General features: G+C 40.5%; 1 protein-coding gene across 1 annotated transcript in view; it reads right to left on the reverse strand.

Annotated features, from left to right (window-relative positions):
• The window catches only part of LOC306761039 (cell adhesion molecule 2-like), a gene marked incomplete at both ends in the record, with an annotated part of 235,215 nt that extends 220,358 nt beyond the window's left edge, over nt 1-14,857 (reverse strand). Inside the window, one exon of the mRNA XM_079247119.1 lies at nt 14,797-14,857. Coding sequence (XP_079103245.1) covers nt 14,797-14,857 — 61 coding nt within the window. The remainder of the gene's footprint in view (nt 1-14,796) is intronic.
• Between the last annotated feature and the right edge of the window lie 281 nt (nt 14,858-15,138).

The following is a 15,138-nucleotide window of genomic DNA, read 5'->3' on the forward strand; positions in this document are numbered from 1 at the left end:
GTTCGGTTAACTTCACCATTGCATTTTTAAGTCCAAATTCTTCACGGATGTCAGCACAGTAAAACAAACGCTACATACTCACCACCTTGGGGTTGCTGCAGAGAAACTTTAAAGTCTGACAAGGACATCAACATAACAGTATCCAAACTTCAGTGCTTCTTTAATTTGGTTACAGGATCTGATTTGCCATTGGTATGCAGTTTCCACTGCAACGCAAAACTCAGTGGTGCTTGTTAAAACACTTTCATATCTATGCAAGTGCAATGAATGGTGTCTGACAAGGATGCTTGTCTGTCAATTGGGGTTTTCCTATGAAGGAAAAACCCTGGTGAGATGAAAGCTCAGGGTGACACTGGAGAGTGAGGTGTCGGCAGAAAGAGAGAAATGAAGCATTCAGATAAGAGTGGGAGCAGAGGAGTGGAAGAGGAGATATGAGAAGTAAAGATAGACAAAAGCTGAGAGAAAATGAGAAGCAAGTAGGAATGAACCCTGCTAACTGTATTTCTGTATTTTTACTTTGAGGTAAATATTACAACCTTCATGTTTGGGCAGACCATACATTTTTCAAAATGACCTGGCAAAGAAAAGTTGCCGTCAAAGTGGGCTGACTGATCTGATCGATCTGATTCAGAACATTTTCAGCTCGGCCAGCCGTAAGTAGTGACTGACTAATGAAGCTGATATTTATTAGATCCTGTGCTGAAGCAGTTCTTCACCATGAGTTAAGATGAAAAAAATCTTGAAATTTCCATCAACGTTTTGGTTAATTTGTGCATGTATGCAGAGATAAAACACGCCAAACCAACCTTCCTCCCCGAAACTTTCAAATGCACTGCAACCATGACGCAGATTCAAACTTTAAAGATCAACATCTCGCATATATCTAAAGCAAAAACCAGGCTCGTTTCCAGCCGTGGCATGGCAGAGAACAAACTGCAGTCTGATTTTCATCATGGCCTCTATGTGCAACCAGCTGTGAAACAAATGCACTGGGACCGTCTACAACATGCAACACCAACAAAGAGCAGAAGCCTCCCCTATCTTTCTTGCGAGATTGAGTGGGATATACTGCAATTCTATTTCAGAGAGTGATCATGAAAGAATGTCCTGTACTGTGGTTCAGTTGCAGGGTTTATTCAATAACCAGTGTTTTATTATGAGGATATAGTTGAAAGACAATGTGCTGTTATGCACCACCAATAATAATCTCAACATTACATTTTGTTAAAAAGAAACGGTGAGGAAAAACAACCACTTTTTTGCATCTATAATCCTTTGGAAAAAGTAAAATAAACTACAACTTGTGAAGCATCACCTCTTCACTATCCGAATGAAACTACATAACCTAAATATTATATGGATCATGCCTCTGTTCACTTGCAATTATTAGATAGTGGGAGTGAGTTTTTGTGTTTGAAGACAAGATTGAAGCTGTGTCAAAGCTCATTTCCTGGATACGCGATGCATGACTACTGCTCTCTTTTCCTTTGTTTCTATTTTATTTTCCTCCTCAGTGGGGAATACCTCAGTTCATTGCCATTCCTTTTGCCCTACACCCTTCTAATTCTCTTATTGCCTCAACCTCAACCCAGTTATGACACACATACTCACAGTAGTTTGCTGTAACCATCAATCCTGTCTCATCTCATTCTATCACAGCAAGGCTTAAGAGAGCAGTGACACAGCAGTTGGCTAGTAACATGCCATTCAAGATTCCAGGCAAGCAGGAGACACAACATACTCTTGTGCTGCATCTTAAAAACAGCCCATCACCTTCCCCTGGTGTATGTCTGCAGTCTTTGTCCGCTTGTGCCTTCCTTCTACTTTTTCCTTCACTCTAATTTCTTCTATCAAGGTGACCTGCCCTGAATGGCAAGTACCCTGTAGATGTTAGCTGAACTGCTACTTCACAGATTATGTTGCTATTTTTTTTTCCTTTGCAAATCAAGCTGGAAAATGATGAAGGCACTGTAAACAGTCCAAGAAAAGATACTGTTTGGTACAGTTGCTTACTTTAAAAGGCCTAATATGGTACAAATGAGTACAAAAATGATGCCTATTTTCTTCAAGTTAGCAATTATATTTCTTGCTTTATCATTACAAAATGAATATATTATGATATTTTCTTTGTAAGAACAGCTTCCCACCTTTCATTAAGCCTGAATTGGATCGTCGTTGTTTACAGTGTGACGTTTTCTGTCTGGAAGAAGGATAGACTTATCCAGCAACATCTCTAAGGGAACATCATGAACTCAATAACGAAGAAGAACCATTCTTTAACATTTATCTACAGCAGGAGTGAACTGTATGTGTACAAGAGCACAGAGTCATATCCCACTTAATCAATTTTATGGTTACCTTTTCCCCTTTCACTATTTAAAAGTAGAACTACATTACTTGGTCGAGGAAATGGTATCAAGATGACCACAGGTTTTGATATCAAAACCCCAGAAATGAAGTTAATAAATAAATATATTAATGATAAATGAATCATTATTGCCATGTAGATATGAGCATAGTAGCTATATATGATGGAAATTTACTGCTGACATCAAATTTCTTATAATTACATTTTTGGTCAATTCATTTCTTGCTGCCATGTGCAATAAGATGGAGCAGCATTCCTGCATAAGCAGGGTATGACATATCATTGCAATAAGGCTTGGAAATGAAAATGATCTATATTCTATGAAAAAGAGAAATCTAATCTAGCCATTTCTGCATTCTGCCCCATTTAAGTTGTATATAAAGAGAATTAAGAGAACCGAATAAATGTTATTAAATTTAAATGTTACTCTAAAATGAACTCAGCTCTGCGAGTTCAGTGCCAACGGGCATAAAAAGGTGGTTTCAGGATTAAAGAATATTACTGAATTCCTCTTAAATAATCAGTAGTCACTAGATTGGGCTCCTGCTGGTTATGAGCTCACTTTTTCAGTTTAGTCTGACTAGTGTATGAAGAACTACATCAGTCCTTATTTCAGAAACAGCACAAGACTGTCAACCAACTCAGTAAAACTGTAATTAACAGTTCCACAGCACTGCACTGAAACTTCTGGTCGTTCTTTTTTCCTAATAGTTCATGACTAGAGTTTGGCACACTTGTATGTGTGTTTATGAAGAAGTAGGTGATTCTTGCTGTGAGGATTATGCCTGTCGTCTTCTATGATTAAAAAAATTGACCCTCCTCATCCCTCCATTCACCATTCATTCACCAGTTTTGTCCCTTTTCCAACACCATCCATCGCAGCTACAGAGTAGCATGATACTGTTGCTTTGAGGGTGCTTCTCAAAGGATTAGCTGAGATTAGCATTATCTGGTCCATTTGAAGCGGATACACATGCAGCAGTATTCGAATGTTGGGGAACTACTCCCGGAAATGCTTGAGTTCTGAATAACAGCCACCAGAAATATAGCTGAACCTTTTCTACATGAGAATTTCACAACAGATTTACAGATGAGCTCTTTGTATAGCTATCACAAATACAGTTTCTTTTCTTTCTTTTTTTTTTTTTTCGGTCTGTATACATAGTTGAATACTGTTTTTATAGTGTCAAACTCTTTAAAATTATTTAGCTAATTTTGCCTTTAATCCACACTCAATACAGCAAAGAGTAAGCAAAAACAAGCTATTGGAGTATTTGCTGATTTATTACAAAAAAATATATATCTACAAGTATATAAATCAACCTTTATTTAATTTTTTTCCAAGAGCATCCATAGCAGCAGAAAACTCAGGATTTCTTTTATTGGCAGAATTTTTTTTTGTGTTCAGCCAAGCTGTCTTATGAACACCGCTGTACAGCCACACAGGCCTCTGGGAAATGTGGTCAAATAGTTCAATCTCCATTTCATCATAGCAGAGGGTGTTGACTTCTCATGATCTGAGAGTCATCCAGGTAGCAGGAAAATTCCCACTGGTGTGTCATGTGCCTTTTAGATAGAAATGGCTTCGGTCTGACCACTCTACCATAAAGTCCTGATTGGCTGAGTGCTGCACTGATGGTTGTCCAGGTTGTAAGGATCTCTAATCCCCTCAAAGGAGTTGTGGATCACATTCATTACCTGTCAGACAGATAACCTTTGTCCTCAGATTAATACCAAGCATGTTGGTGTTTTCAAACCTCTTATGTGATGAAGGTTTGCTGTATTTGTGTGCACCTATAATGCTAAAGAATGTTTCTTTTACCTACTCTGAGATGCCTTGACACCTCTTCAATATAAACCCAAACCTCGCGGTTTGGTTTTTATTCTGACTTGTACCATTATCTATCAAATCTTATATAGCTTTTTCAAGTTATGTCTGATGAATGGAATTACACACAAGTAGGCTTAAGTCAGGTTGCATCTCAAGGACCACTGAGGGAAATAGGATGAAGTCAGATGCTTGTCATATTTAAGTGGGTGTCATTGCAAAGGATACTCTTTTAACTTTAATAATTGGGTTGTTTTTTTTTTGTTGTTCATTTTTTGCTTTGAATTATTAAAAGAAAGAAAACTCAATTACCAGCTACTGACAAGTATTGTGTGTTAGGGCTGCTCGATTATGGCAAAAATTATAATCACGATTACTTTGACTGAACTTGAGATCTCGATTATTTAACACAATTATCCAGTATTTTTAAACAATGCTGCACGTTGTGGTGTTCTCGACTCCGTGTCGCGCATTATAACCATCTAATTCACGGTTCTGAGATGTTTAATCCGCTTTTACCACTTATATGGGAACTATTTTATGTATGCCTCGATGTACGTTTTATGCCAAACAAACGCTGTCAGGCTGCAGCGCGTTTTTCCTCATTCACCTGTTAAAAGACAGTTGATCTGAAACAGCTGATTAACGCGTTTTTATAGTAACGCCCCGTAACGGAGGGATATTACAGAGTTTAACTAGCTGAACTATGTATACGAAAATAATGCAGCCAGTTCTCACTGACAGCGGTATAAACTATGTTGTTGTGAACTTCCACAACCTACTGCAGTTATTCTACATTGACCTGCAGCCGGAGCCGACTGAGACTGGCCGCCTGGGAGTGCTTTAGGACGGGGAGAAGTTCCCGCTGCTCGTTTGCGACACTAACTGTATATGTGCCTTTAAGTCAGTCGCCAAAACACCAGAAAAGTCTCTAATAACTCCAGTAAAAGTTGCTAGATTGTCGCTAGTCACTTTTAACAAAAAAGTCGCCAAGTTGGCAACAGTGGCTGAATGAAAGCAAAGCGGCTGTGGGAGGAGTTTACAGCACAGCGCTGCAATGCCAGAGACGCTCGATTAGCAACCGAAGACAGCAGGAGAGGAAACCGCAAGGAGAAAAATAATCGCACCCTTTTATTTTCATGATCGTTGAAAACCCAGATCGTACTTGAGATTAAAATCCGATTAATCGCCCAGCCCTATTGTGTGTCCAATTTTATTATGAGACTAAAAGCACAACAAATAGATTAAAAAGTCTAAACTGTCTAAAACTTTCTGTCCATACTATTCTGAAATAACACAAAAGGAAAGAAAAATAAATAAATTATCACCACCAAAAGCCAGAACATGCAGCCAAGGTTATATCTGAAATCTAATCCATCATAACTAATCCAGCTAAATTCATTTCCCAGGTGAGCCACAGATTAACATTCAAAATTACGAAATGCCCTTGCAGTAACGCTATGAATATGGATGTTAAACCAATGTGAGCTCAAAAATGCGGCACCGGGCTGACAAAGCTATGCTCTGTAAGACAAGAATAGCAAGAGTACTTTCATAAATTAAGAATGTTAATGATAAGCACATGAATGCAAAGCTTTGGCATCGCTTACAAATTAGATCTAACGATGTGAGAATCCTTTCTCATGTCTGCCAGTAGAAGCTCATCACAGTACAGAAGACTGATGGACAGGATAACCGAGAGAACTGTAGAGACAAACCCTAATGAGGGAGATAAAGACGGCATTGAGTTAACTGTGTTTGCCATTATTAATGATGAGAGATGAGGAGAGACTTTATGTCTAACTAGTTGTTTTTGCAAAGCACAATGCTTGCTGTACTCAAGCGGAGCAAAGTGAGAGAAAAGCAAATAGCTTTAAGACAGGCACTGAAATTACCAGTAATTGGAGACCATTTAAAAACATAATAACTTCTCTGTTTCCTCAGCAGGAGGGTCGGAGATGGGGAATCTTTTTGATTAGAACTGAAGATGAGTTAGCTATAAAACTACTGAGCCAAGCCTTAGCAAGATTCACGCAGTGCCTGTGCATTTGCAAGTGCTATATCTTTCTGCCAAAGTGCAAAAAAATTAATAATTCTGGGTAAGGAGGGATTATTAGGGTCTGGAGTTAGTTCAGCAGGGACCAAATGAAAATGTCTCATCGCAATCATTTTCTTGTGAGGCAGCAGGAAACAAGCAAACAGGCTTGTAAAATCTCAGAGCGTCAATGCTAAACACCAACTTACAAAAAATTCAAATGGAGCATGAAAATATGTATTAAAATCCAGCTGGAAACATGCCACAGCATCTGTAACAAAGATGTGTATGCGGTGGCAAATTGTCACCGTTCCACTGAGTAGGGGAAGTAAGCTTAGGGGTGTGTGCCACTTAGGAAAGGGGGAATAATGCGGTGTAGCATATAATGGATTTGCAATGTGGCAAACAGAGACAGATGGTGAAGGGAGATGTGTGTTGTGTGTGCTACGTGTTTGCTAGACTGGCCACACAGTCTCACACACACACACGCACGTGTGTGAAGAAGAAATCCCTAAGGCGCATTATGTATGCTGCCGCTCGTTCATCCAAGCCAAGGGTCTCAGTTCATTTGGTTTTTAACTGTTATAAATTGTCTCACTTGACTCCGTCTTCCCTCCCCTCTACAACAGGCCTGGAGCAGTCTTTACACACAGGGAGGCCACACTCTAAACTTAGAGCCAAAATAAGTTTTGAAACACTCGGGATCTGTGCCGGTGTAAACAGTGTAAACTCAAAGGATGGTACCATATCAGGTGAGAGCTGAGCAGCTTAAGAGCCTCATATACAGTACGAAGGCTAGCGTAACTTGTTCTTAGTTTGTGTGTATGACGACATGAATCAAAAGATGTCTGTGTTTCCAAAGATTGGCCAAGTGCAATATGGATCTTTCACTGGACACTCGCTTTTTATGATTCTTGCAGCATCCATACTTCTACTGCGCTCATTGTATGTTTATTAGCAGTTACATGACCTCATGCTGCAAAGTCTTTTCAACTGGATGAAATTTCACACTTTTAGCTCACACAAGTAATCCCTGAATTGCAGCTTTTAGATATAAGGTGGCCTCTCTCTAGTTTCACACTGACAGAAAGCAACGTGCACACACATACACACGGGCTGCTTGAGTGATTGCACAGTTTTCCATTTACTTTTAAAGCTCTGAAATAACTCCACGGTAGAAGCTGTGTGATATATGTTGTGCGCCGAGGCACAGTGAACGGACCGATTTAGTTTGAAAGTAAGACAACATCAGTTGATTCAGGCAGCATAATTCTGCCACATTAGATGTGTTTAGAAACGGTGCTCATGCAAAAGAGCGTCTAATAGCTTTCAAAGACCAAATTAAGATGTGTAGTGGTGGTGATGGCGCTGGGGAGGGGGTCCCTCCAGCTGATGATTAGAGAAGTGACTAGAAAGTGACTTCTGGCAATAATATGAAACAGAACAACACCCTTACACTGAAACACACACACAAATCCAGGCACACACAGAGTCAATTAACACGAACATGCGTCTTTGGGGAATTATATTTCAATTAGCTTTAGCTTTCCTTTGAGACCACAGCGCTACTACAAATGCATGGTTGTGTATTTGTGCATGCAATAAATCTTGCTTTTTCAATTAGTATAAAGCTTTAACTCCGCATTGTTACTGGATAAGTGCAAGTTAAGCAGTTCGTCTAAATCGTTGTTCTGCATGAAATAAATAAGACATAATACTGAAATAAAGCACACGCGAGGCACGACTTGTGCAGCTAAGAACGAGCAAACGCACTGTGATGCAGATGTACAACAAAACTGAAGCAATGAGAAGTTAAAAATGTGAGTCTGCTTCACAAACAAAGAGAAATGTGTGGAATGTGTTTTCACAAGAAGCAAACAAAAGAGGATGCAACTTAATTTAGTGCCTTTTTTTTTTTTTTTTTATAAAAGACACGTTACTCACTTTTACAGCTGGTTATATATTACAAGGTGTTTTGGGGTTTTTTAATGGCAAAAATTTTCTAACTTTTTAAAACTTTAATGCTGTGTTACAGCAGCATGACAGAACACAAAAGAAAATGAGTCAAATTTAGCTATATTTAGGAACACAGATGGGTTTGGACCTACTTGTTTGGGACTTAAAGGTGGAGTATATAAGATTTTCAATATTTAAAAAAAAAAATTAACTAATAAAATAACTACAATCATAATTAGATAGTTTTTTGAACATGTAGGTTCCAGTCTGTCCATATTTGATGCGTCATTAAATTATAAGTTTAATTAATGACAAATGACAAAAAGCACTTTTTTTTTTTTTTTACTGGTAGGCAAACATTTAAGAAGAGTCTTTGTCATTAATTAAACTTGTAATTTAATAACACATCAAATATGGACAGACTGGAACCTATATGTTCAAAAAACTATCTAATTGTGATTGTAATTATTTTACTAGTTAATTTTTTTTTTTTAAATATTGAAAATCTTACATACTCCACCTTTAAAGGAGGAACAGCATCAGTGACTGAAAAATATTAATAGTGATTTGAAAACTGCCTTATAGCTCTCTGTGGGCTCTGGTCACTTTCTGTTGTTGACAAGTGGACAAGAAACAGGGCAGAATTCAGCAGGACAACATCAAATCATTGGAGGAAGCAATTTTATCTTCCATCTTTATTGTGTTTTGCTTTGCTGTCCATTTTTTTCATCATTTGCAGTATAAACTCTCCCTGCCGAGCACTATCTTAGATAGAGAAGTGCAGTGTGTATCAGGGAACAGAGACAACAATCTCTCAATCTGGGTCACCAAAACAGGCAATAATAATAACAAAAAAAAAAAAGTTTTGTGTGCATGTTTATCAGAAGCTTGTTAAGGATGAATGTTTTAGTTGATAATATGAGCTCATTTTGGATGAATTCATTCCTGTCAAGAGGCGACAGAGTCCTGAAACAACAGAGTTGGGGCAAAAGATGAAGGCAGGCAGAGTCACTGCTGTCCATATCTTCATCTCTGTGGGAGGAAACGCGGACTTGTTCTGCTAAATCTCCAGGCTCCCGCCTTCAGGGACTTATATGAAAAGAAACTTTAAGATGAAAGAGTGCATGGAATAAAACAAGCTCCATTTGTGTATCAAGAAGTTCAGATCAGAGACCTGAAGAGCACATTAGCAGAAATTGATGGAAAGTGAATTAAACCAACTTGCTTATCTTTTTTTTCAGTTCTTTAAATAAAATAAGTGAACAGTATGTATGCATTTTATAGATTAAGACTGAAAATAACATCCTTATCTTAAATTCTCCATTCTTCCTTTCTCTCCTCTGTTTGAACATTCTTTTTACTTTTCGGGTTAAAGTAAAAGATTAGAACAGCCAGTGTGGGGAGTTTTAAATCCAAACCTTGATTGTGTTTGTGTCTCGTTCTTGAAGAGTGTTTGAGATTAGTGACACATGGCTTGTCAAAGACTGGAGCTTCAGATTAGCCACTCTCTAATCCGTTGGAATTTAATGCTAATACAGACATCACATATGCACACACACTTCCAATACACACATTAATATGGACAAAAGTTTGAGCACGCTTGATAAAAAAAAAAAAAAAAAAGTTCCTGTAAATATTCAGATCGGTAGAGCATGGCGAGATCTCAGAAAGCTGCACAATTAGAAATTAAAATTTTGCAGTCCCAGAAATGGGAGATGGGGGATGGAACGCAAACTTTTCTCTTCTTAAACCAACTTCTCATGAATTTATTAGCTTGTTAGTGTTATATCCATCCATCTGTCGATTGATTATAACCATATATTTCCATGTAGGGCTGCAGGAGGAGGACTAGACCCCTTTCCAGCTGGCATCAGGCAGTGTGTAGTGAGACGTTCACAATCCAGAGGAAAACTTTGCTGTTTCATTGCCGCTGCTTTTCAATTTACATCTAAATAAGTCTGATGCAGTATGGAAGGATGTTCTGTGGCCTATTAAAGTCAATTTTCACTAAGTGAAGGTGTGTGAGGGATGCTTTTCTCAACCTGTGTTACTTGCCAGAGGCGTTTACTCACCACAGAGAGTGTCCAACTGTCTGACTAAGTAAAATGCAGTTAAACATGAAGGAACTATTACATCGATCCAAATGGTAAACTGTTAAAACCAAGCTGAACGTTATTAATAACAGCACATGGTTTTAAACTCTAACTTGTACAATTAAACAGCTAAATAAAGACAAGCCCCATCAGCCGTGATATTGTTGGGCTTGCAGACAGACTCCTTTCACCGTACCGGGAGGTCTATGTAAGGTGAAAACTAGCTGTCTGTTGACGTCGCTGCAGCTGCTAAATCTACCTGTAGGGCTTGTCTTCTCACTGTTCTCCATGGGATGCTGCATTTGATGTCTCCCTCTTGCTCTGGGCTGATTTTTAAATAACCCTTTGCCTTAAAGACATCAAATTCAGCCTTAACTACATAAAAATCTACATTTATTCAAGGCAAATTCCCAGCTAAATGAAATGTGGTTGACATGTTCTGACTTTACCAAGAGATGGGCGACCATCATAAAGCATGAACAGCATCCAATTCAATTATGGAACATTTGCACTCACACAACCATTTAGTCTAGAGTATTGTTCTCCTTTCAGGCGAGACCAAGAGGAGAAAAGCTCTATAATGCATTAAATAAACTGATTGCTGATTGAATGCTTTAAAGCTGAGGTGGTGCATGAGCGTCTTCCCATACAGTAAGATGAGTCAGAAACCTTGAAGTTAAACATAATATTTAGGCAGCTGGCACATCGTCTGGTCATGTTCTCAGCAGTTAAGTCTGTTTAGTAGCTGATTGTTCAAGCCTACATTATGAAAAGCATTTTTTTTTTTTTTAAACTGATTGTTTATGTTTCGAAAGGAACGTTTGCTTGGTAAAATCCACACCTATCTACATCAGTCATTACTGGCACGCTGAATCATTCAGTGTAGGTGTATCCTTTTTTGCAGGCTCACAAATGCCTCAGAGATTGTTCGGTAGGTGTGTGCTACCAGCTTACAAGAGGACATTAGCGGAAAATGTGTTCCGAGTGTTTCTGGCATCTCTGACTCTCTTCAGTCTGTAAAAACTTTGCAATGCTTGGCTTCTGGCAACCTCTTGCCTCGTTTTATCCCCCTGTCTTAACACAGCGTAAGAGTGTTGTCAAAAATATGCATTCTGAAGTAAAGCCTGCCCAGATGGACTAGTTCACTGATGCTAAAAAAAAAAAAAAAAAAGAAGAAAACAGTGGGAGCGGGTGGCAGATCACTGTAATTGTTTCTGGAGCAGTTCTGGAGACTACTCTGCCACGAAGAGCTTGTCAGCTTTCAATCCCACCACACACACACCCCTTCCACCTTCCCATTTGTTCTGTTTTAACTTATTTTAACACCTGGACTAACAAAAGACGGGCTTTGATCTTGACAAATCCCTCTGCAAATCACCGGTGAACCCACAGCGGAGCTCCGCTTGTATATGCATACGTGTGTATGAATGCCTTTGCGATGCTTGTCAAGCCAGCGCTGCTCAGCTGAGGACTGTCAGCGCGGAGGCTTCACGTTGTGGGTAGACGGTTACAGAGAGCGGCTCACATGTGCTGGGTTAAAATGAACACACTCGCAGACACATGTAGAAGAGGGAGGGGAAAAATGCAAGTAAGCAAGAAAGAGGGAACATCTTGTTTCTCCAGTGGCTCTGTAAACACACACACACACACACACATACACACACACATACACACCAGGCTGCTTGTTATCAGAAGCTTTCCCACGCTGCTGTGGTACAAAGCTCCACACCAGGATGGGAGGATGAAGCGAGGGAGGAATGGACGGAAGTACAGAGAGATGGAGGGTCAGCCTTCAGCAGCTTAGTCTCACTGCGGGGATAAACACATCCCTCAGCAGGAGTTTGTATTTAGGCTAGCAAGATCAGGGTTCAGAACAGACAGACTGGGAGGCAGGCAAAGCGGCAGGAAACAGACAGAGCAGTGGCGATAAACAAGCATCCATACAGCACAACAAGCAGCAGCGCAAATACAACACGCACACACAAACACACACTCTTTCTGCCGAGGAGATCATACATTCCTCCTCCACACCTGTGCTCCCACATTGCTCTTACATCAACTCCTCTATTCCAGCACATTTCCCTCTTTCACTGTCTCTTTGCCTTTCTCTCTCTCCATCTCCCCTCGCCTGCTGCTCAGCCCTGAGCTCTTACGTAACAGGCCCATTTGCATAACAGGCTGTTTTCTCTGGCTACGACATGGGCACATGACACACACTGGATAATATGTTAACAACTCAGGCTGTTGGTAAACAACAACCACCACCATCACAACACCTCACATTCATACTAAAAGTGGCGCCGGTCTAGTTTGTGACGGAGATTTAGTGCGCGTTAGATCCCGCGATGGCAGCTGGCTCGAGGCCAGAGGGGCTGAAACAGCTGTCATTTACAGAGCACGAGGATAGGCCACGTCGTTGCCTTGATGGACCTCATTCAGAAGGAGGCTGACCTGCCTGCTGTGTGGAACCTTCGCAATAATAGGTCTTGCACCGAGAAATGACTGTTCAAATCAGGCAGCCTGGTATTATCCTCTTCAGGGTTAGGATGACAGGGAGAGAGCCTGGTATGATTGTGTTGCACTGTTACCAGCATGCTTATGTCTTTGCTTATGCCTCTTCAAACATTAGCTGTCCAAACAGAGCCCACGTTTGCAGGAATGTACACAGACACGCACACGATCAAACATGTACACATGCACATTCATAACAAGCGTGTCAGCGTTAAGAGAATAAAGAGGAAAAGAGAGGCTCTGCAACATCAATAAACGTTGCTGTGAAGGCTATCAGATACACCCTAAGATACTTCATTACACACCAATTCATTAAGTCAAGAATGGCCTTAATCATGTCTGGTTATTAAGGGAGGGCCATTCTCTCTCTCTCTCTCTCTCTCTCTCTGTCTCTCTCTCTCACACACACACAGATACTTCAAAAAGACAACAACAAATGATCAAGGGAATCAAGCACAAATGATCTCTCATCTGGAGTCTTTCCTTTATCCGTGCAGAAAACAGTGGTTGAAGTCAAGATGATGCAAATTTTCTCTTTCATGTTAGTACATTTATTGTGCATTGCCTTAAATGCTTTACATCTTGATATGATTACAGAGCACAAAGTGAACTAAAGCTCTGTGGAGACTCAGTGACCGTATTAAACTGGAAGTTGAGAAAAAAAAATTAATGATAATGCTGCTGTTCTGTGCGGCATAGATATGCCAAGCACCGTCCTCAGAAAGCTGCGTTCCCTCTTTAACTCCCTTCATACTATTAGTGTCAATACGGTAACATTTCATCAGAAATCCTAAGACTTCAATGTCATCCAGTGGATAGTAGAGAACTTTTTTTTTTTTTTTTTACCAAAAACTATCCAAACTGGTTTAATATCATCAAACATATCAGAACACCGAGTGCATTGTTTTATTATCATGCGATTTTATTGATTTTTCTGCCCCACTTCTGTGTAAAGAGTGTCAGTAAAATGAGCTCTTTTACAGAAAGTTGTCTACAGTTTGTGAGTTAATTGACCTTGCCCCCCCCCCAATGTCAAAGCCCCTTCTTATTTACAGGCGGATCATCTGCTCTCTAAATTCCCTGAACCCTCCAATGTAGGAAACCGGTCAGGAGTTCAGGATGTCAGTCACTGTGTCACCAAATCGCTCTCCATGCTGTGCAGCCAAAATGCAAGTACACAGATCTACCATGGAGAATGTGTGACGCTCAGTCAGAAAGGAGGACATTAGTATTTTTCTGTTATTACATCGGGAAGTAAAACTTTTAGAATTGAAAGGAGAACCATCCCATGGAAGTCGTTTGGGATTGCTGAGAGGAATGATCGCCTCAGCTCACTGCACCGACTGACCACAGCCAAGCTGCATCCCGAAAATAAAGTAAAAATCTTTATTTAAAAAAAAAAAAAAAAAAAAAAATAGGAAAGAGCAAGGGAAAATAGTCTGCGTGTCCATAGCTTTTCCCACAACCCAGAGTCACACAACGGCGCGTTAAAAACAACCGCTGGGTTGGCGATTTTAATGTGAGGTGTGTCTCACGCGCGCAGGACAGGGGCGCGTGAGGCGCACCAGTCAGCGGCGTGCTCAGGTCACGTCCTGCGCGTTTCATTATTGGAAGTAACAGACCATCATCCCGACCATGAACATCTTACAGATCCACATCACGCACGTCAGCAGCCAAACACACACACACACACATTCAGCACGCGCAGATTTGAATAATAAATAGTCAAGCAGGTGCATTTTAGTGTAAATCCCTGAATGTGTGTGTGTGTGTGTGTGTGTGTGTGTGTGTGTGTGTGTGTGCGTGCAATGTGTTTGACAGAATAAGAGAAAGTGAGGGGAGGCAGCCACCCTCCTCCCCCCTCCCTCTCCATCTTTCTGCCAGGACCCGTGTGTGACCGCGCGTTCTGCCCCTCCATCCTGCCCTTAGTTGGCCTGAAATACACACATTCAGCGACCGTCCAAAACACACACACACACGTACGCACCACGAGTCCCAGGCTCACCTTTCAGAAGAATCCCATGAATAGTGCAGAGGGTGAAAATCAAATGACTCTTAAGATTCATCCTGTCTTCCTCTGTCTTTTTTCTGACTTCCGCGCGGATGTGTCCTCTCCGTCTCCCCACTGGACCTCTGACTGGACGCTCGGCTTTGTTAGGTATCCAGGTGGACCTGGGAGGGTGCCTTTCGTGCGTCTCTGGGAAACGGGCTAAACACAGCCGACTTCAGGAGTCGTAGACAGTTTTGGAAAACGGAATAATTCTTTCTCCCACAAAATAATCTGGATGTTGTTGGGAATGCAGGTACGCACACTTTTAGGAACTCTAGAGGAGGGGGGGGGGGGGGG

This window comes from Telmatherina bonti, assembly GCF_933228915.1.
Source record: "Telmatherina bonti genome assembly, chromosome: 10".
NCBI lineage: Eukaryota > Metazoa > Chordata > Actinopteri > Atheriniformes > Telmatherinidae > Telmatherina > Telmatherina bonti.